At 40.9% G+C, this 27,984-nt stretch overlaps 1 protein-coding gene and 1 long non-coding RNA gene across 2 annotated transcripts in view; one reads left to right on the plus strand and one right to left on the minus strand.

Moving 5' to 3' along the window:
• The first annotated feature begins 263 nt into the window (after positions 1-263).
• On the plus strand, positions 264-23,541 carry LOC122889197. The gene is made up of 3 exons (XR_006380840.1): positions 264-464; positions 1,884-1,966; positions 23,240-23,541. It is a non-coding gene; the product is annotated as an uncharacterized LOC122889197 (long non-coding RNA).
• SYNPO2 (synaptopodin 2) overlaps positions 18,886-27,984 on the minus strand; it is a 178,723-nt gene continuing 169,624 nt past the window's right edge. The window contains exon 5 of the mRNA XM_044224115.1: positions 18,886-22,482. Coding sequence (XP_044080050.1) covers positions 21,943-22,482 — 540 coding nt within the window. The 3' untranslated portion in view covers positions 18,886-21,942. The remainder of the gene's footprint in view (positions 22,483-27,984) is intronic.

The following is a 27,984-nucleotide window of genomic DNA, read 5'->3' on the forward strand; positions in this document are numbered from 1 at the left end:
AAGTATATTAGCTTCAAGGTAAATCCTGGGAGAACTTTGGGACTAAAAGGTTTTATTTTATGGCCATAGATAAATTATGAAGGCAAAGATTGTTTTATTTGCCTTTTCCACTTCTCCAACACTTGGCCACAGCCCTACTCATGGTGGATAGTAAGTGTTGGTCAAGGAATGGTGTTTGTGCTGAGGAAACAATCGTGCCAGAGCGACGGGACGAGGCATCATGCCAGACTGATGGGATCGCCAGAACAAAAGTGCGCTGGAAACGGTCTGCCCTGGAAGCAGTGGGAACAGAAAGAAGGGAAAGGTCAGTTCTATTTGGGGCAGAGGCACAGTGATCCCCAAAAGCTTCAGAGACAGGTCTGTCTGTGAATTGAGACTGGAAAGATGAGTCAAGTCACTTCAAGCCGAGAGCAGCGTGAGCCGAAGCAGGGAGGTTTGAAGCCACACACAGAGTTGAAGGAACTGTAAGTAGTCTGGTACGGCGGGAGTGTGCCGTGCAGGAAGAGGGACTGTTAGCAAGAGGAAGGGTTGAAAGGCAGGAAAGTAGGAAATACTGGAGGCATACACAGGAGTTTGGACTTTAGCCCGAGAACCAGAGGGGCCACTGATGGCTTTAAAGGCAGTAACACGATATGCATTTTTGTACTGTTCTTTTGACACTTGAATGAAGAACAGATTGAGGATGTAGGCGGCAAGACCTTAGGACCGTACTGCAGTCATCCAGGTATAAGGTCACGAGAGCCTGAGCAGATGCTGCGAGGGGCTCCAGGGAGGGCCAGGCGGGTAATGAGAGATGCTGTGAAGAGGGGGGTTTCACAGAGTTTCATGATCGAGGTGTCGCATGAGGGTTCAGGTGAGGAAAAAAACGAGGGCAGTGCGTCCAGTCCCACCTTAAGCAGTCGGCGGGGTGGAAGCCGACTCGGAGCAGGAAGGGAGCAAGGTCTCTTCTGCAAGTGTTTTATCAGGGGTGTCCTGGAATCCCTCAAACAGTGAACTCTAATGAGCAAATAGACTCAGGGATGGAGCCAAAGAGATCATTCAAGTCAGGTTTGGATACGGACTGTCCCCCGTGTGTAAGTGCCAATGATTTAGGTGGTTGTCCATTGGATCACCAGGAGAGGACCTTCAGGGAGACAGATGAGCGGGCGGCCTGGGATGGAGCACGGACGTTCACAACAGGCATAGGCCACTTCCCCATCTGCTGCGTTGCACGTTTTGCAAACCTGCTACCTGTGCCCAATGGGACAAATACTCCTGCACCATTTCCACCATGCCCTCCCTGCTGCTTCTCTTCTCAGGCTAAGAAATGTTGAGCTGCTTCCTGGTTTAATTCTACCTCCATTTGCAAGTTTACCCTTAAATCTGATTTCGTCTAGAGGATTGGGTGCTCCTGCCTGTATCACAGTTATTTTAATTGGTGGATTGACGGACTGACTCGTTTTTGCCTCCCTCTTTAGTCAGAAGCTCTCTGAAGTCAGAGTCATAGTCCCATAGTTATTCCAGTCCCTGACTCATAACAGACGGTCGGTAACTAGTTTCTCAAGTGACAACTATGGATGTCAGAGGGCATCTGCAGGTGATTGCCTCCAGGCAAGAGAGCTAGATGGGGAGCCAGTTAACTCCACTGGGAGAAGTCATTGCTGATTGATTGCTGCTGGGTCCTACACCATAATGTCATTTCTATAAGGGCATCCAAGATAAGAAAGGTTATTCAGCAACAGAACTGTCATTTCTTAAAATCGGTGTTTAATAAATCTTCTCATGTAATACGTGGAGAGTTGTGTTTGCTTTCTGTTGGTCTTACTCAGAAATAAGTACAATTTCCTGGCTCTGGGTCATTCGTTTTTTTGTTGTTGTTGTTCTGTTTTTGTTTTTTGATGCAGAGAATAAAAGCCCAGGCTCTGAAGTCAGACTTCCTAGATTTAAATCCTGAATCTCCCACTTACAAATGTGAGATCTTGAGGAGGTAACTCGGCCTTTGTATACTTTGCTTTTGTTGTCTATAAAATGCAAGTCGCTGTAGTAACTTCCTTGTAGGTGATCGCAGAGACTGTATAACTTAATATGTAAACCAAGTCTGGGACTGAGATCCCTAAATTATAACCATTACCGCTATTTCTGCTTCTGTACCTTCGCTTGCTAACCCATGAGGAGATGGAAAAATACCAGCAGACTTTCTATAGGCACTCTGTAACCACACAACCCCCGCCCAGAATTGAACCTGGCAGAGGGGCCGCTCCCAGACCCCCACCCGGCTCTGGGCCGAGAGATAACAGTCATCTGGTGCCAGAGAAACCCCCACCCAGAATTGGACGTGACAAAATGACTGCTCCCGGACCCCCCATCCAGCTCTGGGTGCAAGAGATAATAACCATCTGGCACCCCAAGGCTTGACAGGGAGACCCCGGCCAATCCTGAAGTGACACATACCCTAGCGGTGCCAACCAAGCAGTTTGAAGAACGACAGCCCTTTGACCTAACCAATAATCTGTTCCCAGACTTTTCCCGCTCTGTAGCACGCCAGTCATATTGTAGAGTTCCTTTTTGATTTTCCCACGGTATGTGGCAATTTGTTACAAGATACTACGATGTATGCTAAGTCCCTGCCTCCCCAAAAATAGTGTATAAAAAGTGTTGTGATCCTGAGCTCGGGACCTCTTAGCGTCACCGCAACGAGTGCATGGAGATTCAGATTCAAACTGGTAATAAACGACCCTTGCTGTTTGGCTTTGACTTTAGACTCTGGTGGTCGTCTTTGGGGGGTCTCGGAATTTGGGCACAACAGGGCATGTTGAGCAATCCCAATGGCTCTTAGCTATTATTACTGTCATCTGGTGACTCTTTTACTTTTTTTTTTTTCCAATTTATTTATTTTCAGAAAAACAGTATTCATTATTTTTTCACCACACCCAGTGCTCCATGCAAGCTGTGCCCTCTATAATACCCACCACCTGGTACCCCAACCTCCCACCCCCCCGCCACTTCAAACCCCTCAGATTGTTTTTCAGAGTCCATAGTCTCTCATGGTTCATCTCCCCTTCCAATTTACCCAAAAGCACATACCCTCCCCAATGTCCATAACCTTCCCCCCTTCTCCCAACCCCCCTCCCCCCAGCAACCCACAGTTTGTTTCGTGAGATTAAGAGTCACTTATGGTTTGTCTCCCTCCCTATCCCATCTTGTTTCATGGATTCTTCTCCTACCCACTTAAGCCCCCATGTTGCATCACCACTTCCTCATGTCAGGGAGATCATATGATAGTTGTCTTTCTCCGCTTGACTTATTTCGCTAAGCATGATACGCTCTAGTTCCATCCATGTTGTCGCAAATGGCAAGATTTCGTTTCTTTTGATGGCTGCATAGTATTCCATTGTGTATATATACCACATCTTCTTGATCCATTCATCTGTTGATGGACATCTAGGTTCTTTCCATAGTTTGGCTATTGTGGACATTGCTGCTATAAACATTTGGGTGCACGTGCCCCTTTGGATCACTACGTTTGTATCTTTAGGGTAAATACCCAGTAGGGCAATTGCTGGGTCATAGGGCAGTTCTATTTTCAACATTTTGAGGAACCTCCATGCTGTTTTCCAGAGTGGTTGCACCAGCTTGCATTCCCACCAACAGTGTAGGAGGGTTCCCCTTTCTCCGCATCCTCGCCAGCAGCATCTGTCATTTCCTGACTTGTTGATTTCAGCCATTCTGACTGGTGTGAGGTGACTCTTTTACTTTAAGAACAGTTTTCCACAGGAAAGCTTAAAATGTCCAGACTTAATATCATATCAATATGTCCAAATATAGAACTTTTAATTTTCCCTCCTAAATTTCCCACTTTAATCTTCCTCATCTCAGTAAAACATAATGCCATCCATGCAATGGTTCAAACCATAAAATCTAAAAATAAGCTGTAACACCTCCCTTTCCTTTACTGCCCACATCCAAGATGTTTCCAAGACCTGGTGAGCCTATCTCCCAAATAAAATTAGAATCGGTCTGTGTTTTTTTCCATCTCCAGTGACTCCACTTTAACCACTGTTTGCCTGGACTTCTGTAAGAGCTTGCTGGCTGGGCTTCCTGCTTTTATCCTTGACTTTCAATCCATGTTACTCATTTTTAAAGGCACTAGGTGTTAGGCTAGAAGGTGAGCAAGTCATTTTCTCTTTGTTCTTTCTCCTTCTTCTTCTTCTTCTAAGATTTTATTTATTTATTTGACACACAGAGAGAGAGAGAGAAGGAGAGACAGCGAGAAAGATAACAAAAGCAGGGGTAGTAGGAGAGGGAGAAGCAGGCTTCCTGCAGAGCAGGGAGCCCTTGCAGGCCCCCAATCCCAGGACCCCAGGATCATGACCTGAGCCAAAAGGCAGATGCTTAACGAATGAGCCACCCAGGCGCCCCAGTCATTTTCTCTAATATTGAGTAAAGTGAAGGATTATGGAAATGCAGAGGAGGGAGTGACTAGTAATTTGGAGAATGAAATGCTTAAATGAGTGATATCTGAGCTGCCTCTGGAAGGATGAACAGGTTTATAGGCTAGGAAAGATGGGTATTTTAGACAAAGGGAAGGGCATGCTCAGACACATAAGGAAAGGATCATGACCAGCCAGACTGTGGGAAAGAATTGCTGAGCAGCCGGAGCGGCGGTGGGAAGCAGAGCTAGAAGGATAGATTGGTGCTTGATGAGGCAGAGCTGGGCCTTCAGGGAGAAGGTAGGGAAAGTATTTTGAAGAGTTAAAGTCATTCAACATTACCAGACACGAGTTTTAGAAATATAATTGGGTAGAAAAAAGATGGGACTGGAGGCGGAGAAACGTGGTCTGACATTATTTAATAGTTCAGGCGACAGGGAATGAGGACCTGGACTTGGAGAGTGGCACAGGGACAAAGTACTTCTATACTGCATTGGGGGACCTTGGCCATTTTGTCCTAGCTAGGTCTCAGTTTCCTTCCTAGAAAATGACAGTTTGGCTAGATAATCTCTATGATCACTTTCAGCATGATGATCCCATACATGCCTTACGATGTTTCTTTTGTTGTAAATGTATCTGTCTAGTTTCCCAAACTGGAGATACCGTGCCATCTATATCTTTTTTATCATGTGTATGCAGACAAATCTGTATAGAATGGACTGTAGAACAAGTCAATTCACATTCCAGATCTACACTTTCTAGTGGTGTGACTGTCCGTTATTTATGCATTCTGTGTCTCAGTTTCTTCATCTCTGAAATGGGGAATAATAACAGTACCGACTGCCAAAAAGGTGAAAAATTAAATGAGACAATGGAGTTGAAGTATTTAGTGTAGGGTTTTGGTATGCTGTGAGTCCCTACAAAAAGTGGCTATGACCACCATCATCACCATTATCATCATCAGTCTTACTACTAGTAGACTGCTTGCTACCTAAAAAGCATGTAATACATTCCTGATTAGTGATTGGAAATATGCAGTAAATGAGAATACCAGTTTGGGTAAATTACTTCAAATAAATCTCTACTTAAGTTTTTCCTTGATTATGTAAATTAGATTTGTGATAATTCTATGCAAGTAGATTAGCAACAATTAAGCCTCCTGTGCAAATCTTTACCTTGTTATATTTAGGAAGCTTCATTTGGGGAGGCGTATATGATGAAGTCACAGTAGGTCAGAAGATTATGTAGCAGAATTGTCTGTTTTTTTATTTTTTTATTTTTATTTTTTAAGAATTGTTGGTTTTGGGTACCTGGGTGGCTCAGTGGGTTAATGTCGCCCTCGGCCCGCAAGAACGACAACCAGCCTGGCATGGTGTTAATGCTTCGTCTCTCTATTTCGACAACTTTCTTAGCTTATATGTGTCAGGGTGACCAATAAGGGGCCAAACAATGGGGAGAGCCAATGAGAGTCCTGTTATTATACTGATTAAATTTGAAACAGCCAATGACTATGTCCTCCTTCAGGTGGGCTTCACCATAAAGTTCGGTGTTTAGTTGCAGCGTATTTTGCTGGCAGTGAGCCAAGCGCCATCTTGTAATGGCGGGGACTTTCCCGGCCGGAGGCGGTCCCCGACATCTCCCCCTTTTTTGTTTTATGGCAGAGATCGTGCCTGTCTTAGGTCGTCAGTAGCAGAAAACATCCTTACCCGTCATCAGACACAAGATATCAATGATCTCTGTCCTGTCTTAGGTTGGTATGTTTCTCTACTGATCTTACCCGTCTTTGACTACCGATCTAGCATGCTTAGCCATATCTGGGGAGATGTCCCAGCCTCTATTGACATAAGGGCTTGTACTATAGCTCGGCTCTGCTCTCGCTGCTGTGTTCTCCATTGGCGAACTTTTCCGAATAGAAGCAGAATGCCAGTAAGGAGGAGGACAAGAAGACCAATTGTGCCAGCCCATTGTTTGGTAAACTGGAACATATTGCTGAATGTTTGAAATAGCTCTGGGAGGGAAGTTGGTTGCACACACGTACTCGTGTGAAATTTTGAAAATCGTCAGAAAATCGTCAGACTAAGCACCCTGCAAATACTGGGAGAGCTGTCGGGAGACATTCTGTAAGTTACTCATATTAGTATAGGCTATGGGAGTTACACAAATTGCCAGGAAGGGTGCTATACATCCCAGTCCCAATAGGGCCCCCAATATGTCCACTTGTTCTTGAACCAAATCCACTCTCTGGTTGACTATTTAGGATTCCTGCTTGCAGATGTGCATTGATCTGAGTCTGTGTTCGAAGGGCAGCCGCCGATCCTTCTGCAAGGGTGTTCACAGCTTCCGCAGTGGGTCTAGTTGCAGCAAGCGAGACTGCTGCTGCCATGGCAGCTGCTGTAGATATAGCCAATGCTGTCACAATGGCGGCTGTGATACCAAAGTCTCTCTTCTTTCTGGATAGCACCACCGGTAACTTGTCATCTGGAATGAAAACTGGGATAGGAGTAGGGATATGCATAATCACAGCCAGCTTGAAGGCCGTGACATTCCAGCACTGGGAAAGATAGCAATTAAATAATATTATTGGGACAAGACACATTAACTGTTGTCTCAAAGGTACCAGAGTCATTTTGTTTATAAGAACAGTTGAGGAATTTGCCACCATTTAACATGGACACTGCTGAGATATAAGTACATGCTCCTAACAAGTTACAGACCTGCCATGCATCAAAGGGAGAGGAGGGAATATGAGAAAAGAATTAGTCACTGGTAAAGGATATAGCCATGCTTTAACCACTGCTCACAGCTCTCTGGCTTGAGTCTGCCGCAGGAGGTGTAGCATCCCCAGCGTTATCATCAGCATCTTCAGCATCATGACTGGTGTTTGGAGGCAAGGCTGCACGCACCAGCCGCTCTGGGATCCAAATTGGAGCCTCTTTTTCCTGTGGAAAAACACATACAGACCCCCTACTCCATACTAACACTGGATCTGGTCCATTCCACTTTCCTGTGAGGATGTCCTTCCAAAGTACTAAAGGCTTAGGGGGAGCAGCAACAGCACTTGCATGTCTGTCTGCAGCTGATTTACCTGTTTTGTCCAACGTTAAAAAATTCAAAATAAAGAGAATGGTGTTGAGCTTATCTTTAGGGGACCTGAAGGTGTCCCCTATTCCCCCTTTTTGTTTATAAAGCGCATCTTTTATTGTAAGATGCGCGCGCTCCACAACACTCTGTCCTTGTGGGTTATAGGGTATTCCATGTATCAAGTGAATGTCAAGTTGTTGTAGGAAGGCTTTAAAGGGTTGTGAGGTGTAGGCTGGACCATTATCTGTCTTTAACTGGCGTGCCTTCCCCCATGCCGCGAAAGCCTGTAGGCAATGGGCGATAACATCTTTGGATTTTTCCCCCCGTATGCACTGAGACAAAAATTATTCCAGAGCAGGTATCTACAGAGACATGAACATATCTTAACTTTCCAAATTCTGAAACATGTGTGACATCCATTTGCCATATATGACTAGGTAACAGACCCTTAGGATTAACCCCCAAAGACGGTGTAGGTAGTAAAGTCCCGCAGTTTCTGCAGGAGACTACTATGTCCCGAGCCTGTGCTTTTGTTATGTTAAATTTGAGGCAAAGAGTTAAAGCATTCACATGGAACAGCTTATGATAATGTCTCGCCTGTTGCCCGGGTCCTCAATGGCAAAGACAAATTCTCCTCTGGTTAAGGAGTCTGCTAACCGATTACCTTGTGTCAGGGGGCCTGGTAAGGTTGTATGAGCTCTTATGTGGCCAACATAAAATGGAACCTTCCTGTCCCAAACTAATGTTTGGATTTCTTGTAATGCCTTAGAGATAGTAGACCTGGCATTAATAGAACCCACATTTTCAATGATAGAGACAGCTTGCACCACATATCTACTATCTGATAAAAGGTTGAAGGGTTCTTGATGAAACATTTGAAATGCTTTTATCACTGTGAGCAGCTCGGTTTCCTGGGGAGAGGAGCTTTGAAATAGGAAAGTCCAACTCTCTTCTTTGGTAACTATAGCTCCTACTCCTTGTAAACCTTGAGTGATAGCTGCAGCCATAACCTGCCCTTGAATAACACTGTCATTGATATCCCTGCAAACTTTAATATATGTACTCAAGTCTTTGCTTTTCCAAGGTCTGATGGCTTCTTTACACCACTTATTAGCTTGCTCATAAGCCAACTGTTTTATCAATGGCATGGCTGCCTCTACCTCCCCAAATATTCGACCAGCTGTTTGCATCAGCCTCGCTACAAAATCAGCATATGCCTCATTTGGTCCTTGTATTACCTTAGACAGCTGACCCTGTAAATCCCCACTGCCTTGAATGGTTTTCCATGCTTTAGTGGCCGCCGCAGCTATTTGCAGATACACTGCAGGGTTGTATTGTATTTGGGCCTGCTTTCCCATGTACGGTCCCATTCCCATTAACATTTCTAGGTCCCACTGAGGATTTCCAGCCGCTGCATTACGGCGGGCAGTGTCCTGTGAGTATTCTTGCCAGGCTGTTTTCCATACTAGATATTGCCCTCCTGACAAGGTTGCGCGGGCTAGATTACCCCAGTCTTCAGGGACTAAGTTCATTCCCGCTATGGTCTCCAACAAAGATACTGTAAAGGCTGCCTGAGGGCCATACTGCATGACTGCTTCCTTTAATTGCTTAACTAGTTTAAAATCAAGAGGCTGATGATACCGCTGGTTGTTTTGGTCCTCTAAAACCGGAAAGGCAGAGGTCAGGTCATGATCTCTCCAGCTCGAAGCCCTGCCACTACCGCATGTGGTGCAGCAGCTACAAGCTCCTTGGCACGCCATAGGATTATACGGCGGAGGGGCACTAGGCCTTGCTGGAGTCGACAGTTTCAACTGTTCAAACTTGGAGTACATTTTACGGTCTAACTTTTCCCCTGACATTTCTTCTTCCTCTTCACTAGAACTACCCCCCTCTGAGGCACAAGAAGACCACTCTTTAGATACTTCAGATCCCATTATGAACACAAAGACAACAGACGCAGACGTTAAAGACACTAACCAACACATTGACTTTTTACACGCATATACTTCAGTCGACCTTTACTCCCCGCTTTACCGCGGAAGAAAATCCCGGCTCTATGGCCGCCCGCTTCTTGTTGCGGTCTTGTACAAGATTCCCACCACTTTAATCGTATTCCCTTAAGAAAATCCCGGCTCTATGGCCGCCCGCTTCTTATTGCGGTCTTGTACAAGATTGCCACCACTTTAATTGTGGTTCCTTCACCGCTTACCTGCGGTTTTTCTCCTTGCAAGGTTTACTTACTCGTTAACTATTCCCGGGTCTCGGCACCATTTGTCGCCCTCGGCCCGCAAGAACGACAACCAGCCTGGCATGGTGTTAATGCTTCGTCTCTCTATTTCGACAACTTTCTTAGCTTATATGTGTCAGGGTGACCAATAAGGGGCCAAACAATGGGGAGAGCCAATGAGAGTCCTGTTATTATACTGATTAAATTTGAAACAGCCAATGACTATGTCCTCCTTCAGGTGGGCTTCACCAGAAAGTTCGGTGTTTAGTTGCAGCGTATTTTGCTGGCAGTGAGCCAAGCGCCATCTTGTAATGGCGGGGACTTTCCCGGCCGGAGGCGGTCCCCGACAGGTTAAGCCTCTGCCTTCGGCTCAGGTCATGATCTCAGGGTCCTGAGATCGAGTCCCGCATCAGGCTCTCTGCTCAGCGGGGAGCCTGCTTCCCTCTCATTCTCTGCCCGCCTCTCTGCCTACTGGTGATCTCTTTCTGTCAAATAAATAAATAAAATCTTTTTTTTTAAAGTTTTAAAAAAATTTTTAAATTAAAAAAAATTGTTGGTTTTCATGACATTCTAAGATTTTTTTCTGTTTTTGAAAATCAACAATCACTAAATTTTTACAAATTTCTATTTGTCATAATTTTTTCACATATCATCCTGTTAAAAGATTTTCACATCATTCTTGAGCTTGAACTATTTTTGTGGGTGTAATAGCCTGGCAATTTGCAGATTACATAGCTGCTTTAGTTAGAATGAGTTGCTATTGTAGTCAACTCTGGCTTATTCTGCTTTACTCTTTTAGAAGTACATATTATTATACATCTTCCATTACTATGTTCTTTTTCACTTTATGGTTCTACATTTTGGATGGATTTCAGAACAGAGATAATGACATAGTGCCACATAAAACTATCCCATCAATTGCCAATGACATCACCTCTGTCTGTAAAACAGGAAGGGAGGGGGGGGATGTTGACATAGGCCATGTCTGGAACAACATAACATTGGCTCAAGTCTATAAACATCAAGTGCCTTAAGACCTTAAAATGAAATTAATAATACAACAACATTAATGTTTGAAAATGGCATTGCACTGAAGGTAAGATAATATTGCCATCTTAAATCTAGCAGATATTGGGTTTAAAAAGCTCTATAATCAGTTCTTTGAAGAAAGAACACAGCATTGAAGGAAAAGAGAACCTGGCACTTGTTTTGGCTTTTTTAAACTCCCTCCTGTATTTCATTACACAATCACTAGGTCCCCTTCCAATTTTAATGGTCTGTGAGTGTATGAACCGGACTGATGCCATGTTGGAAAATCTGCCATGAAGACTTACCTGATGACCTGAAGACTTGAGCACAGTCCTCCTCCCCCACTAACACACACACTCATGCTTTTTGTTTAACCACAGCCTTAAGTACATCCTTGGGGTATAACGTCCTCAGTGTGCTCTGGAGATGTGACTGTGACATATGACTCTTCTCAAACATCTCCTCCCAGGTGGTCTACCAGGACATACCCCCAGCCTCCAGGGTGGTCTACCAGGACATACCCCCAGACTCCAGGGCTATACAAGTACATCTTATGGGAGTGGATTTGCTGAGATCTGGGATTGTGGAGATCTATTGGTCTTGCAGCCACCCAAGACAAGTTTCTGTCCACAAATCCCCTTCATAAACCGTTTCTTGTCAAGCTGGATTTACCAGCCTTTTTCTTTGGTCCTATGGCTCTTTCAACCTTTGGAGGTATTTTGCATAGACCTCCCTTTCACAGAAGAGTGAATTTTGACAACCTCCCTAAGATATTCCTATGTTACTTAGTTCTTAATCTCTTGAAAATTATTTTCCATTTCAAGACATTTTTGTGACACGTTTGATTTTAAATGCTTTGAAATCCAGATTATTTAGCAAGGGATGAAATCTTCAATTATGCTACAGGAAAAGAAGCTAATCATTTTGGTTTTCTGAGATGGCATCAGTTCAACTGTCAAATACAAACAAACAAACAAAAGGCTGTTATGGCTGTCAACAAGAAAATAACTGTTGTGGAGATTGTGATCACATCTGTAACACATATTGATGGCTTCCAGGAATTGGGCCATCCTAGCACTCACTCAGCCGTCACCATCTTCCCAGAAATTAGGGAAGTGGGTTGCTGGGAGTCGCTCTTTCCACACAGTTCCCTCTTGTTTGCTCGGTTGGGAGAATTTGAAGGAGGAGGCCAACTGGCAGCCACAATGTGTGCTTGGGACATGGGTGGGAGGAGGAGGCACAGTGACAAAGAGAAGGACAGGTAGTAATAAGGGAGGGAAGGGACTCTTCGGGGTGTTTTAGAGTTGATGATTTATTATAGTGTGTTCCAGCAGGCAAACCATGCCTGCCTTTTCACACAGGAAGATTAGACAGCTCTGTGTCCTCCTTTCCCTTTGTCCTGCCCTCTCAACTCTATCTTCCCCAGTGCTGCCAGAATAAACTTCCTACCAAGAAGGCTAGGTCATGCCAGTTCCTTGTTTAAAATCCTCCAATAGTGCCCCATTGTTGCCCTACAGCAGGAATCAGCAAATGACCGCCAAGGGCCTAAATTTGGCCTGACACCTATTTTTGTACAGACAGTGAACTACAAACAGTTTTTCTATTTTTAACTACTTGAAAAAAAATTTTAAGAATATATCATGACTTGTGAAAATTATATCGAAGTCCAATGACAATGTCCACAAAAAAAAAACGTTTTCTTAAGCCACGCTCATTCCTTTCATATTAGCCACGGCTGCTTTTGCAGAGATAAGTTGAAATTGTTTGGTCCTGTAAGCCTAAAGTATTACCAAGTGGCCTTTTACCAAAGAAAGTTTAACCTTCCCAGTAAGATAAAACCCACTCTATTATCCAGGGGTAACACAGAACTGCCAGAGTATACCCCTCTGTCTGAAATGGCTCTCTCTCGGCTGCACTCAGCTACTCCTACTCAGCCTTAAGATTCAAGTCTGCCATAAGCTCTTCCAGAAAGCCTTCTGTGAGGACCCTCCCACACTTAGGGTTGAATTATTTTTGTTCTTCTCATAATACTCTGTATAATCCTATCATTGTTCTTGTCTCCTTACACTATCCCCTCCCTTAGAACTATCAGCTTCCTGGCAACAGAGGCCATGTTTTATTCACTAATCTATCCCACATCAAACACTGGGTATGGCACAGTGATAAAGGATAGAGGATTATTTGTTTGATAAATGAATGAATCCATCTCCCCTTAATAGTAATTTTTGGAGCTGCCAATAGAAGGGCTGTATGTGCCCCTGTCAAAAGTAGTTCATTCTAGAGGAATTACTAAGGGTCTACTGATCGAGACATACTGCTTTCCATTCTAGGACTTTATTGTCAAACTGCGAAGAGTCTATAGCTGTAGACTGTGGTGAGCCTATTTATGTTACCTCTCCACTTAGGGAGAGTATTTGAGTTTGCTTTCACTTTAAATCCAATTCTAGGTATATTCATTGTGCCAAGAAAAAAAGTCCAGGGCAGGAACTGAAATGCCATTCAATGTTAATTAAACCTACTAGCTGCTCACACTGATAAAATCTAGTATTTCCCCTTGTCAGAGAAATTAAAAATCAGAACAAGCATTACCTGCTGACTTTAATTCTGATGTCTTCATGAAAGTCCCAATGTTGTCATTGCTAACTTCAAATAATAATAACTAAGGGAAAATGGGTAATCAAATGCCTAAAGGGAGAGTTCTCTTTCTTTTTTTTTAAGATTTTATTTATTTATTTGAGAGAGAGAGAGAGAGAGAACGAGCACAAGCAGGGGGAGGGGCAGAAGGGAGAGGGAGAGGAACAAGCAGACTCCCCAGTGAGTGGGGAGCCTGACAGTCATCAGACTTGATCCCAGGACCCTAAGACCATGACCTGAGCCGGAGTCATATGATGCTTAACTGATTGAGCCACTGAGGTGTCCCCTAAAGAGAGATTTCTTAAAATGAATGCAATGCACATGTTTTATGGAAATATTTGTGCCATAAATTTCAATGTCGGGGCACCTGGGTTGCTCAGGGGGTTAAGCCTTCTCTGCCTTCTGCTCAGGTCATGATCTCAGGGTCCTGGGATCGAGCCCTGCATGGGCTCTCTGCTCAGCACGGAGCCTGCTTCCTCCTCTCTCTCTCTCTGCCTGCCTCTCTGCCTACTTGTGATCTCTGTCTGTCAAATAAATTTTTTAAAAAATTAAAAATAATTTTAAAAAATGTCAATGTCTTCATGGTAGTAAAAATATCTGTTTTATACTTATGGATAAAATTCACACACAGAACTGCCAGAGTATACCCCTCTGTCTGAAATGGCTCTCTCTCGGCTGCACTCAGCTACTCCTACTCAGCCTTAAGATTCAAGTCTGCCATAAGCTTGACCTCACACACATGCCCCTTTTTTTGATCTTGGAATGGACCTCTTTTAATGTGCTTTGTTTCAAGAATAATTTTATAGCAGGGCAATGGTGAAATAAAAATGTGTAATCAATTCTTCTGAAAGTTCCTCAGCCAAAATATGTATAAAATGCATTCCTACCTCTGATTTTTTTCTCCATGATAACATTTTAGACCTGGAACAGTATTTCTTTTTCTTTCTTTCTTTCTTTTATTTTCCTTAATGTCTTCTCTGTTATACAAATGAGAAACCCAAATACTTTGCTTATGCAAACATATTGTAGAAGAACCAGTTGAGTCTCCACAAAGAATGATTTTCAGACACCGCCACTGGTGAATATTACAAGACATGAAACCTCTCCCCCTTTTTTTGGTTATTTTCTATTTCAAATTCATGCTGTACATGGAACTTGGCTTAGCTGAGAACTGAAGTTTGGCTGTTTTATCACAAAATCAGGTTCTTTTTCCTCTTCCCAACCCTCCAGTAATTATCAACTTCAATAACTTATAGGCACTTTGTATGGCTAATGATCAGAGCTGTAGTTGTTGTAGTTAGAAACCAGAGAAAGATCATCTGAATTCAAAGATAAAGAGACATTTAAATGACATAAGGGCCCAAATAATACCAAGTTATGAAGAAATATACAACCCTCTACCCCTTTTTTTTAATTTTAAAAATATTATTCTTTGTCTTTGTTAGGTCCCCCACAAAAATGGGTCCGTGATTAAAGGAGCGAGACTGATATAAAGCGAAGATCAAGCAAAGCTTTGTTCCGCGCCAAGCATCAAGAATCAGACCGAACGTTCGGGGACGTACCTCTTACAAGAGAGGGCGACCCTTCTCTGTTTCACAGACTAGCTTTTAAGCGCAAAGGCCATGAGGTTGGGCCTGGCCACGCACAGGTGGCCAATGAAATTGTAACACACAGAAAAAGCTGCACAGTGATGCTAGGTGACCAATTGAATTATAATTTACCCTATAATAGACATTTGACCCAGCCTATCACCTTGGTTAGAATTGGTGCCCAAAAGGCTCCCAAAGGGCGCCTAGGTAGCTAGGGAGACAGTATGCAAACTCCCACTGATCAGACGTCTCCACCTGGCCTGACCCACCCTTGTATCTGGGCTTTGTTACCTGGGGCTGGTTTCCGGGACTTGTTTTTAAGTAAGTCCCCTGGGGGAAGGGGAGCAGGGATAGTTTAAGGGTTAAACAACGCTATTGTTTTAACCTTGATGGAAACCTCTGACTAAATAGGTCCTTACAGTCTTATGTATTGGTCTGGCAGAAAGCTGTGGTATGAATATCATGTAGATCAACAGGAAAAACAACCAAGCCAATCTCTTGAAATGAGGTTAGTCCTGATAGGTCACGGATTAACCCCAGGAGCTGCAAAGGTTCTGCTGACTTCTGTTTTGGTTCTCTTTTTCTTTCTTTCTTTCTTTCTTTCTTTCTTTCTTTCTTTCTCTCTCTCTCTCTCTCTCTCTCTCTTTATTTCTTTCTTTTAACATTTTATTTATTTATTTGACAGAGACATAGACAAAGGCAGAGAGCACAAGCAGAGAGAATGAAAGAGGGAGAAGGAGAAGCAGACTGCACTGAGCAGGTAGCCCAATGCGAGGCACCATCCCAGGACTCTGGGATCATGACCTGAGCCAAAGGCAGACGCTTAACCGTCTGAGCCACCCACGCACCCCTGGTTTGGTTTTCTACACTGCATTGGAAATAGCTGCTTCATAGAAGTGGTAATAGGCAGTGCAGTGTCCCTTCTCTAGTTTAAGGATGGCTTTTTACTTTTCAACACATGCCGTACACCTTGTTGAGGAAATATCCCTGCAGAATACACCTATAGCTCAATTGTCTAAATAAATAATTTTTTTCTAGAAAAAGCAGTGTTGAAGAAAGGCTAAGGAGGGTCTTATCTCTACTTCTACATGTTCATAGAAATGTAGACAGGATTCTTCAAAGGCAATTTGAGCCTGGATAAGATTTTGCCTTTGTCTACGTTGTCAAGGAGGAAAAAATTTTTCCCTGCCCTTCAAAGTCCTAATTGGAGTAAGAATCAAAATGACATGAGACCTATTAGGAGGAGAAAATCAGATTTAATTTCATACATGAGAGAAATTCACACAAGCATGAAATTCCAAAGACAGGTAAAATGAAGTATTTTGTCATTCCTACTTTAGGAGATGGGGTTAGGGGGTTGGGACTTCTAAAGGAAGAAATGAAATTCACAGGAAGATGAAAAAGAGTAAACTTTTGGTAAATAAATGTTCACTGGGCCACACAGAAACAATGGGGCACATTTGCTAAATTCCTCCATGTTTACCACCCACTCGGTTCATATCATAATGTAGTTAATTGTGGTGACCAGTCTCTTCCTGGAGTGGGCCCTCTACCTCAATTATCTCTAGGCAGTTGAAGAGGAGGTAAAGAACTTTCTCTGGATCTGCTGGGTTTTGTTTGCTTTTAACTCAAAATAATCTTCATGCCAAAGTGGCCCATCATGAGGGTGGCCTGCCCTTAGTTCTTACAACATACCCCATTATAATTTATTTGGTAATTTAGGGGAAACCTCACACATATTCAAATCATCATGGTTTTGCAGTCATGCTTTATAAAAGCTTTTTTAGACTCTTAAGTAAGAAATATAAATCATGATGTGATGAGCCCTGGATGTTATGTGTAAGTGATGAATCATTAAATTCTACACATGAATGTTATATGTAAGTGATGAATCATTAAATTCTAAACAGAAATTTTACCATATATATATATATATCTATATATATATTCACTAACTAGAATTTAAATAAAAACTTGACATAAGAAAAAGAAGTATAAATCTTAAAATCCTTGAAAACGTGAATGAAGCTTTTTCCTCTTGGGGAAGGTGGGAGTAAAGGAAAATTCATGAACACTGGTGACAGAAAAGTAAAGGGAAAAGAAGTTACAATATAACAAAGCTTCAGTACAACTTTAGAGAGAAAAAAAATACTGTAAGGACCTATTTAGCCAGAGCAGCTCCATCCGGTTAAACAGTGATTTTGTTGTTTATGCAGTAAAACTTAAACTGACCCTGCCCACCCCCCTCAGGGAACTTACTTAAAAGCAAGTCCAGGAAACCAGTCCCAGGTAACAAAGCCCAAATACAAGGGCGGGTCAGGCCAGGTGGAGACATCCAATCAGTAGGGCGCGCATACTGTCTCCCTAGCTACCAAGGAGTGTGGGTCCCGCCTTTTGGGCACTGATTCTGACCAAGGTGATAGGCTAGTTCAAATATCTACTAGGGTAAATTAGAATTCAGTTGGCCACCCGTGTGTGACCTAGCATGACTGTGCAGCTTTCTCTGTGTTTTACAATCTCATTGGCCACCTGTGCGTGGCCAGGCCCGACCACATGGCCTTTGTCCTTAAAAGCTAGTCTGTAAGGCAGAGAGGGGTCGCCTCTTTGCAAGAGACGGCGCCGAACAGTTGGTTGATTCTCGATGCTTGGCATGAAATAAAGCTTTGCCTGACCTTCACTTTGTATCAGTCTTGTTCCTTTGACCATGAACCCAATGAATACCACAGCAAGATTCATTGGAGGCCATTTCCTCTTTAAATGCCCTTTTTTTTAATAATTACTTGATTTTTATAGCTAGATTGCCAGATCCTTCCTAGAAATATAAACTGTCACATTTTATAAAGCTGTAAATAGCAAAATGCCCCTTCACGGAAAATACTGTCTTATTAAATTTGAGAAGTCACAAATTGTGTTGTTTTCCAGAACCTCTGAGGAAAAAGGAGTAGTTTGTACTAAATATTTTTGGTAGTAAGTAGACCGGAGAAAACTGGCTAGTTTTAAAGCAGCTCTGTTGTGTTCTTCCCAATAAGGAGCCAGGGAATTGAACTCCCCTTGCCTCGGGCTGTCTGTCCACTCCATGTGGAAATGATATTACCTACTTCTCAGTATGTTTTGAAATTTGCCGTCACTAAGCACTAGGAATTCCTCAGAGAAAATGGGATTCTTCCAGGGCAGTAGCATCTTAAGACAGTATAGTGTTAGTACTCTTAGGTCATCTTAATCTTTAAAAAAGTCCTCATTTTTGAAATATGCTTCCAGTGCTTGCCCTTTAAAAAATATGTATATATATTTTTTCAGAATACCAAAAATAACCATTCTTTTCAGAATTTATGAAACAAAGCAAAACAAAAACCGGTGTCACAAAGCTGTACTATATGATACCAGCTGACCAGGGAGCTTGAGTTCCAGCTGATAGTTTTAATATCATGTAGGAGGAGCCAAAGTCATTTTTGGAATCACAAACATGACAGATTCTCTGAATCAGTCCCCAACAGCTTCAGAATTACAACCAAGATGTTATCAAGTCATATTGCCACTGGTTATTCTTAGGCTTAGGAGTAATTTCCAATATACTATGAAGGAAAATATTAATTTATGTTTGGACCCCAAACGTCTTAACTTACATGTCAAAATGATCATATTTTTAGTTTTTTCTAAAGTTTTTAAATGTGACAGTTAAAATTTCATGCCAATCAGCATGAAATTCTTTTGATGTGTCTGGAAGCTAATATTATAGAAATTAAAATTCAAAATATGTAATAGATAAGCTTAATAATCTAATATATCATACTTAAGAATATAATGTATATAATAATATACATCAACTTCTGGATTTGGAGTATATCAAATCCCAGTTCTTTGGGGTGAAAACTAATTCAAAATAATATTTTACAAGGAAAAATGAAAACACTTTAAGTTGATTTCCAAGTTACTTTTTATTACTAATACAAATTTGGTTTTTAATATGCATCTTTCAAATACAGTCTTTTGGGATAAACACAGTCAGAAATGTCAACCTAACTAGCGGGAGAACATAGTAATTTTTAATAGAAAAGTGTGGCTAGAGTAAATACTTCTACTTTGAACAGAAATCAAATGTGAAAATCTACTTTCTCTTAAAAAACAAACATTTCTACAATTCCTCTCTAATTATAATAACTGAGCCTATCTAATACAATCTTTTATCCAAAGTTCCAATTCATTAATACATATATATGCTTGAGCCCTAATAAGGTGGCCCTTTCCAACGTGAGTGATGGTGCCAAAACATAAAAGAGACATATTCAGAAGTAAATGGACTAGAATCCATGCATTTATAAAACTTAAAATTCAAACTCTACATCATTTTAATAGGGGACACTTCACACACATGTAATGATGTGATATTTAAACTCAAGATGGAGGAAGGGTGACAAATTAGTGTCCCTGTGACTGGCATACTGTAACATTTTAGGGCATGCTTTTTAATCCACGGTGAAACAGGAACTCTGTCTACCTATGTGATTGCTACTAGTAGAAAAAAGTCTTCACGAATGTGGGATATATTTACAAGCAACAGTCCTTCTAAAAATGCTGATTTTATCTTACAGATATAAGGTATTCTCACCCACAGAAATCAGATCTCAGCATGACAAGTCTCCTGTCTCAAACAGTAGCTTGAATGCAAACAATCTAACTTTGCTCATTTTTAAGTAAACTGGAGATTCTATATCCTCAATATGTTTTGTGATGATTGACGTTGGCACTCCTGCTTTTCAAATTATATCTGCAATGTATGACTTTTGAGAACACCAATTTCTAATAAAACTGTGAGATGTTCATTTCTTTGTGGGTGAAAAATGTACAACTTTCCTGCCATGTATTGTCTTTCTCTTGATGTCTAGAATCAATTCAAACAACTTCACATGAATGATAATTTTGATCTAGTATTGCAAAGGAGATGGCTGTTTTATTATTACAATATTTAAGTTTACAATATCTGCATTTTAAATTTTGAGTCCAGTGAAAGTTTTAGTGAATAATCTAATATATATCAATTTCTAGAGTTGGAGTATATTAAATCCTAGGAGTAAGGAAAACCACTACTAGAATTTATCAAAGAAAGCCACAAAATAGGATCTAGTCCTGTCAGGCAGTCTTTCCTGCTAAATCACCCTTATCTTAAGACACTGGCATCTAGAATGATTTAGGTAATATAGTAAAGTTTGAAGCACGTAAGACTTTAATGCAGGGGATTCCTGAGAATTTGCTGACGTGCTAATCAATATACAAGACATTATTTTTTAAGATTCCATAGAAAGTGTTTGGAGTCAATGTTTATATTTTATAATTTGAGAGAATTAATAGTATATAAATTTAAGGGAATTTAACAATGTAACTTTAGAAGTATTTATCTTTTCTTTTCTTTATAACTAAATATTAGCAACTGGTTGGGTCCATCAATGAGAACTTCTTGGGATTTCTTCACATTTTTGATCTTCTACTTCGAAGATAAGGGATCATTTAGGCCCTGGAATTTTTTTCTTTTTTAAGTTTTATTCTGGGAAAGATACCATTATAATGATAAATTCAAGAGTTACAGAGTAAAACAGAGCAAAAGAGTCACATTTAAATATCTAAGAAAGTTTTGAATACTCAAAATGTTTTTTTTAAGATGCTCTCAGTTCTTATTTATGATGTTAAATGCTTTGAATTTTCTTGTACTGAGTACTTTGTGGGTACAGTAGTAAGGAACAGATGTTTGATTGTCTCATGGTCGTGCTAACAAGGCATGGGTCATGAAATTGACCAAGCATCTGTTCAGCTTCCTTTGAACATCCTAATGATGGCTTTGTTTTCTGTAACTAAATAAATGGTCATGACTTACAGTTGCATAATAACAGACACATTCATCTACCACTTCCTTAAATCCATTAACAGTTTTATTTTTCTCCACATCAACCCTCCCTTCATGTAACACATAGCACAAAACCTGTCTCCCAACAATTCCTTTTGGACCTTTAATTATACATGTAGTGACACTGATGACCTAACCCACTCCTAAATTAACCCTGCGTTTATATCATGAGCAACAAAAATGAATAATGCACCAAAGGTCATTCTGTCAATGAAAGAATCTCAGACTATCAGAGCTATTGAGGATATAAGAGATTAAATAATCTGATCTTCTCATTTGACAAATGAGAATACCTGAACCCAGAATCTATTCCTGTCTTAGGCTGCTGGCTTTAAATAGATTAAAAATATATTCTATTCCTAAATCTTTCTATTCCCCATACATTACACAATTTGCCTCAAAAGTCCTTCTGAATTGTATAATTATCTTTACAAGAAATATTGTATTTCTTTACAAATATTTCTTTACAAGAAATATTGTATAATATTTCTTTCTTTCTGAGAACACCTGTATTTTCAATTCTAAAAAACTGAATTTCACTGGATTTTTGATAATGTTTCAGAGAAATGCTTAAAATAACACCAAGGAAATCCTTTTTTATATAATTATCGTTCAATGGCGTGCTTTCATGGAAAACTTCTCCCATGTTCTATTCCTTGCTATTATTGCTAATGACAATTAGCGCATCATATTTCTTTAATTCCTTCCTGGACTAAGACGCTTAGAAGAAAATACTTAATTTCACTTTAAATGAGCAGTGTTTAGTTGCTCAGACTACCTCATATTAATGGAATAAATGGAATTAAGATTATGAATTAGATATAAGTGCCAACACATCAATGCAGAAAATGAATTTTTTCCTCAAAGAAATTCTCTATCATGAGCAGATAAGAAAGAGATCCCTCACGTGTGCGCACACATACACACACACACACACACACACACTCAAATAAATGACTTCTGAGAATAAGCCAAGACCAAAAGTGAATCAAAATCTACTGGAAAAGTGAAATGCCCTACAAAGGAACATTTTAACAATGACTATTGTAGATGGCACATGATCAGTTTTTCTAACATTCATGTTTGGCGTCTCCATCCCCTTGGGTGTGGGTTGTAGTTGTAATCAGCTGTTGAAAGACAGTAATCGGACCTAGTTTCCATGGACATTATTTCAGAATCATTTCTGGAAGGCTGCCTATAATATGCATATGGCAACTGTGAACCATACAGGGAGTTGGTAGACATATTATTATTAGGTAAAGATGCAACATTATACTCTTGCCTTGCAAATGAGCTCACATTGGCCTTCTGGGCCTGAGGAACATAGGACAGTCTCTCATTCCAATCCTCTGAGCACCCTGGAAGCACCTTCCTCCTAGCTGCTGAGACCACATTTGCCACAATGGATTCCTGGATGTTTCTGGGTTTAAACGCATCATCCACTAGACCCAGAGGAGACTTCGTTGCTGCTTCCCAAGGAGTTAGTCTCTTGTTTGCCTTCTCTAGCTCATCACTTGGTTTGCAAGAGTAGTTATAAGCAGGCTGGAATACCCAAGGAGATGTTGTGGAGATAGTGGGTGGGGCTGGTCTTCCAGGAAGAGAAAGGGAGTGTCCAATCTGCTAGAAACAATGAAAATGTTAGTATATCTCATTCATTTTTGTTGTGCCGATTGACTGGTGTATTGTTAGCTCTGGCCTGGGACTTGCTCCTCACTTAGGACTTTCTTATTGCTCTCCCTCTCTGAACCCATAATTCCAATCACTACCATCTCTCTTGGGCACAACTACCGCTGCTAGGACTCCGTTATCACTGGGAGCCACCCTCACTTATCTGCCCTCCACATATTCATATCCATATCTACAGCCCACGCTCATTCAGGTCCTGTTTTTGTGATACAAAATCAACAAAACATCGACTACCCCAGAAACAGACCATGAGCTACTGGGCTTTTTACTTTTCCCAAGTGACTTCTAACGTGTTATCTTATTTTGGTCCACTGAATATAGCAAAATATCAAAAATAAAAAAAAATAATAATAAAAAATCCAAGAGGTACTTAGATGTATTTAACTTTGCTGATCTGATGGAGTGGGTGGACTTTTTCTTTTCAAAATCTATTTATAATCACTGCAGATCATGTGGCTCTTCACTTCCTAAGCAGAGGACATTGCCCATGTCTCAGATAAATACTCCTACCCTTTGTTTCATTTGAGATTTGCTTCTTTTTATATGTATTACATTCTTTACTTTTTTGAGATTTTGTGTCCTTGCAATCCTCCCCCGTGTACGTGAACTGTTTGGTTTGTCAGTATGCAGAAACATAATTTATTGAACGCTCTTGTATTCTCTCTCCTTTGCCCCTTCTTATTTCCAGGAACCCAGAAGACTCGTTATCCACATCACGTCCTCACACGTTACCAGCAACATGAAACTCTCTTAGACAAACTTCTGGCAAAAAGCAGCAAATGTACACCTACGGGAAATGAGTCAACTTTGAAAGTATTAGAACATTGTGTGTCTCTGGACAAAAAGCATTGCCACGCTTAAAAATGCACCCACATTTTATAAACGGTTCCAACAGCTTTTCTTTCTTAAGCAAGTCCTTAAATTTAAAGTGAATACCAACACCTGGATTTGACAAACTATCTTAGGTTCAAATGTTTTGTTTTGGTTTTTTGTTTTCCATTAAACACACAAAGAGGGTAGGTGGTTCATGCTTGGATTGCGTATCAAGAATTAGGTCAATATACTGAACCTTGCCTCTTTCTTTGTTATCATTACAATTTCAGTAATACCGGTTGAGTCCTAACAAATCTTGTTTTCATTAATCTCTTTATCCTAACCTAGATCTAATAATAAGTTCTCTGGTCTATATAATCAGGGAGGGGAGAAAAGCCTAATTTTAGTTACCGTTTTGGACTTGATTTCTATTTCATGTTATTTATGTGCTGGTTTCATTCATTTAACAAAAATTTTATTGAACACCTGCTACTTCCCAGGCACACTCATCAGAGTCTAGACATACAGAGATGATTTACATGAAGTCCTTGCCCTCAAGAAACATGTAACACAGTACTGCTGTTAGCTTTGCAGTGGCAAGTTAGTCACTAACTAGTGGAAGTTCACTTTAGAGACTCGACCTATCTTGGCAGGATCAATAGGGAACTTTCCAAATTGTGAGAAGTATTAACATTCAATATGATAAAGAAATACTCAGCTCTTGTTTCCCATAGTATATATCCATGTTTTCCTTTAGTCCTTACTAATGGAGGAGAGAGGACGCATTGGTCTATAGAGTCCTTGGGCAGTTTTCCAATTCCCATGAAACCTGCCTTATGTGGTCTTTGATCAGATCTAGCGCCCCAGAGGGCTGTTTCTGTCAGGTCTTTAAAACATCAAAGACTTGAAGAGATATTAATAAAGGGATCTAGGCCTCTACAGAAACTCGGGAAGTGATCTTAAATACACATACAGGTGATTAACATCACTGGCTAGCGACTGGGAAAAGAAATAATTATGAATTTATTTGGAAGAATTAAGTGCAATGCGAATGCATACACTTCAGTGGTAGGGTGTCCAAAACACTAGATGAAAGTGAAAATTTTATTTTCCATTTTTTCCTCTCCCCTTCTTCGCTTAAAAATCTCCAGAAGAATGGAGACTTAACAGAAATTAGCTCAAAAGCATTGCTGAATGATATTCTATTAATGAAGAGATAAGAGATATTTTTTAGCTAAGCCATAAATGTTAATCAGTTGAATATACGAGCAAAAAAATTTATGAAGTATAATATTGAAAGATTAAGTCTCTCTGAGGGAAAAAATTGTTTTGAGGAAAAATTTTAAATAGCATCAAAGTTTTAAAAAAATCTCCCGTAGAATACAAATTTGCCAAATATAGCAGCAGTACTGGCTGTGAAGGAAGAGAGCAATTACCTCAGTGAACAAAATGACTATTGCTCTCCTACAGATTCCTCAGTCCACCAAACAAGCCTTCATATTCCTTTAAGTGCTAACAATAGAACATAAACGTACAAACTGTCAGAGACAAGGGATGCAAATGTGGTATAAATAAATAGTTCTCTAGGTACATTGTTGTTACTGTTTGTGCCCAAAATATTGCAGGTCTCTGGTCCCTGCCTGCACCCAAACCTCTAATTTTAATGTATTTCCCCAAAGCAATTTTCGCATCTTGTTCTTTGGTGCTATTTCCTTCTGTCAGTCTCTGTCCCAAGGCTCATGCTGTTCTCCGCTTGGCCAGCGAAAGGAAGCCATGTGATACACCCCGAGCCAGAAATGACCAAAGGGACCTGAAAATAACAGAGGTGTTTCTTCTATTTTGGAGTTTGAATGTCTGATGGTAGAATCCTAGCATAACATGGGTTGGATCCTTGGTTGCTGTTTTTCCAGCGTGGGTTGTATTATTATCTAAAGAATTTAAATTTCTGATATATGAGCACTTAACTGTAACCCATATGTTAAATTAGCGATACATACAATGTGTCATCAAATTGCTTCTTTCTGTTTGTCTCCTGAAACCCTTTCATTTTTTTAATGAAAGAAGTTTTTTCCACGTCACTAGATGAGAACATAGCAGTTCCTGTGGTACTCTGCTTTCTTTCTTTTTTTTTTTTTTTTAATTTTTTTTTTTTTTTTTTTGGTACTCTGCTTTCTTTTACGAATAGTCCTGTGGTCACTTTAAGTTACCCAACCCAGTTCATTTCAAAATAGAATATTCTATCCCTTGCAGTAACAAGAATTAAATCTCTTCTCCCCGGAGCCTGTTTCAGGAAGATCGTCTCCCTTCAGGGAAGGCACTGTACTTGGCTTCTTCTTGCTCTCTTTCCTCTCTTCCCTCAACTTGCTAACTGGGACTTCACGCTCCCTGGACTTAGAGAACAAGAACGGAGAAGAGACAAAGAGCAGAGGGGAATTTTTACTTGATTTGGTAACATCGTATTCTGGCTTTTCACACTCAGAGCCAGGTAGGCCCAGACAAGAGAACTTTTCACAGGATCTTTGGAGATTCCTATCACTGGGGACATTTTGCTTGTAGCCCTCAATTCATGCCAAGTCATCCCTATTCTAACAGGTTACTTGTGACTCATTCTTTACCCCCAAGGAAGCTGAAGCTACAAGGGGGTCCATTTGAAGAGACCTCAAGACAACCCCATCCAGCTCTCCTTTGCTCCTGGCCTGCTGGGGACCACACAGAACACTCATCATTTGCCTTTGGGATGACAACAGCAGATTTCCTCGTGTTTTGCCAAAACAATTTGTGAGCCCATGTCTCACCTTCCAGATTTCTTGGGAGAGTGTCAGACCCCAGTCTACTCTGCTTTCTTATCCATTCTCATGCAGATATCTCATAACAAGCTCTCTAAGCAGCCACTTTTTAAAAAAAAAATTTTTTTTTTTGAGACAGAGAAAGTGTGAGCAGGGGGAGGGGCAGAGGGAGAGAGAGAGAGAGAATCTTAAGCGGAAATCCACACCTAGCACAGAGCCTATGATGTGGGGTTCAGTTGCATGACTCTGAGATCATGACCTGAGCCAATATTAAGAGTCGAGTACTGAACCAACTGAGCTACCCAGGTCCCCCTCTAAGAAGCTCTTCTCTCACACGGGTGGGGGCGAGCGGGTAGGACCTCCCCCTACTCCAAACCCACACCCCAAGATCTCTGGCATCCAAATTCTTCCTCAAGAAATCCTCTCTCCTTGCCACTCTCTGATCCCTTTTAATAACCTAGACCTGACTGGAGGGTTCTGGCGGGAGTGGCTCCTGCTGTGTTCTTCGTAGAGTCTGTAGTTTCATCTGAAATCAGACTTTAGAGGACAACATCTCCAATATGAGAGGGCCTCGGGGGAACTTTTGTTTTTATACTCTGTCATGTAACATTATCATTTTCAGTAGTACACTAAGCCTTTCTCTCTTTATTCTTTTAACATTGAAATATAGACTAAACATAGAATGAAAAAATTTTTCTAAGGATTAATTTCAAGAAATTCAAATAGTGTTAAGAGTTGAAACCTCATACTTCACTCAGGCCTTGCTCTAGAGAAGGGGATAACATGTTTTCAGGGCATCTTGGTCAATCCTTGGGCTTTAACTGTTGAGAATATCCTCCTTACATTGAACCAACTTTCGCCTCCCATAACTTTTACCCCAGTGGTCCTAGTAACATAAGATATACCTGCTTCCACTTCTATATGTCTTTTCTTCACATATTCCTAGTTGCTTCCACCCTCTTTGAACACCTTCACCATCCTATTCCTATCCCTCATTTTCTGACGAGGGAGAAATAACATCTATGGTGGTCATTCTCTCAAGTCTGCATCCTTCTGTCTCAGTTTGTTTGGTAAGGTTAATGCAGACACACGATCCTAATCTTCCTGAGTAGATGTATATTCAAAAACACAGACCCCGAAAGCATACCAATGAAGACGTCAGTCAAATTGATGGAGGGAACTTGTCATCTGGCAGATGGCACAGTTCATACGCATGTAGAACATTTGGTCTGTGTATTTAGGATGGTGCATTCTTTAAGTGTTCAGTGCAAGAAAGGACATGCTACTTTTTTGCCAGTCCAATATAATGCCTACAGCAAAGGATGCAAAGATTCCCCCGAACTCACAAATCACCTGGTGTTAGCTAAACATAAACATTTTCCTACCTCTGCCTTTAATAATAGCCAACACTACCAGCTCATACCATGTGCCAAGAGGTGGCTACTAGTTGCCTCACACAGAGTATTTCACATAATCCTCAAAACAAACCCATGAAGCAGGCCCTATTATTGTTCCTATTTTCAAGGACAAAGACAAGGAGAGTGAGACTTAAAGGGGGCAAGTAGCAATAGATAAATAAATAAATAAATAACTTCCCTAAGGGCAGAAATCTAGTACGTGCTGGAGTGCAAAAGTTGGTCCCACACAGTTTCACACAGAGTTCTCAGTCAAGTAGTAGACTATGCTTGGCCATGAAATCGCTTTGTGAAAATGTCTTTTGTTGTTTGTTTGTTTTTTTAAGATTCAAATCCAAGCAAACTAAATGAAATGAGATCTTAGAAATTTTGGAAAGACTCATTTAAATTTTGACTACGTTAGGATTAATTACTGCTGC

Source organism: Neovison vison, chromosome 11 (genome assembly GCF_020171115.1).
Source record: "Neovison vison isolate M4711 chromosome 11, ASM_NN_V1, whole genome shotgun sequence".
Classification (NCBI taxonomy): Eukaryota; Metazoa; Chordata; class Mammalia; order Carnivora; family Mustelidae; genus Neogale; species Neogale vison.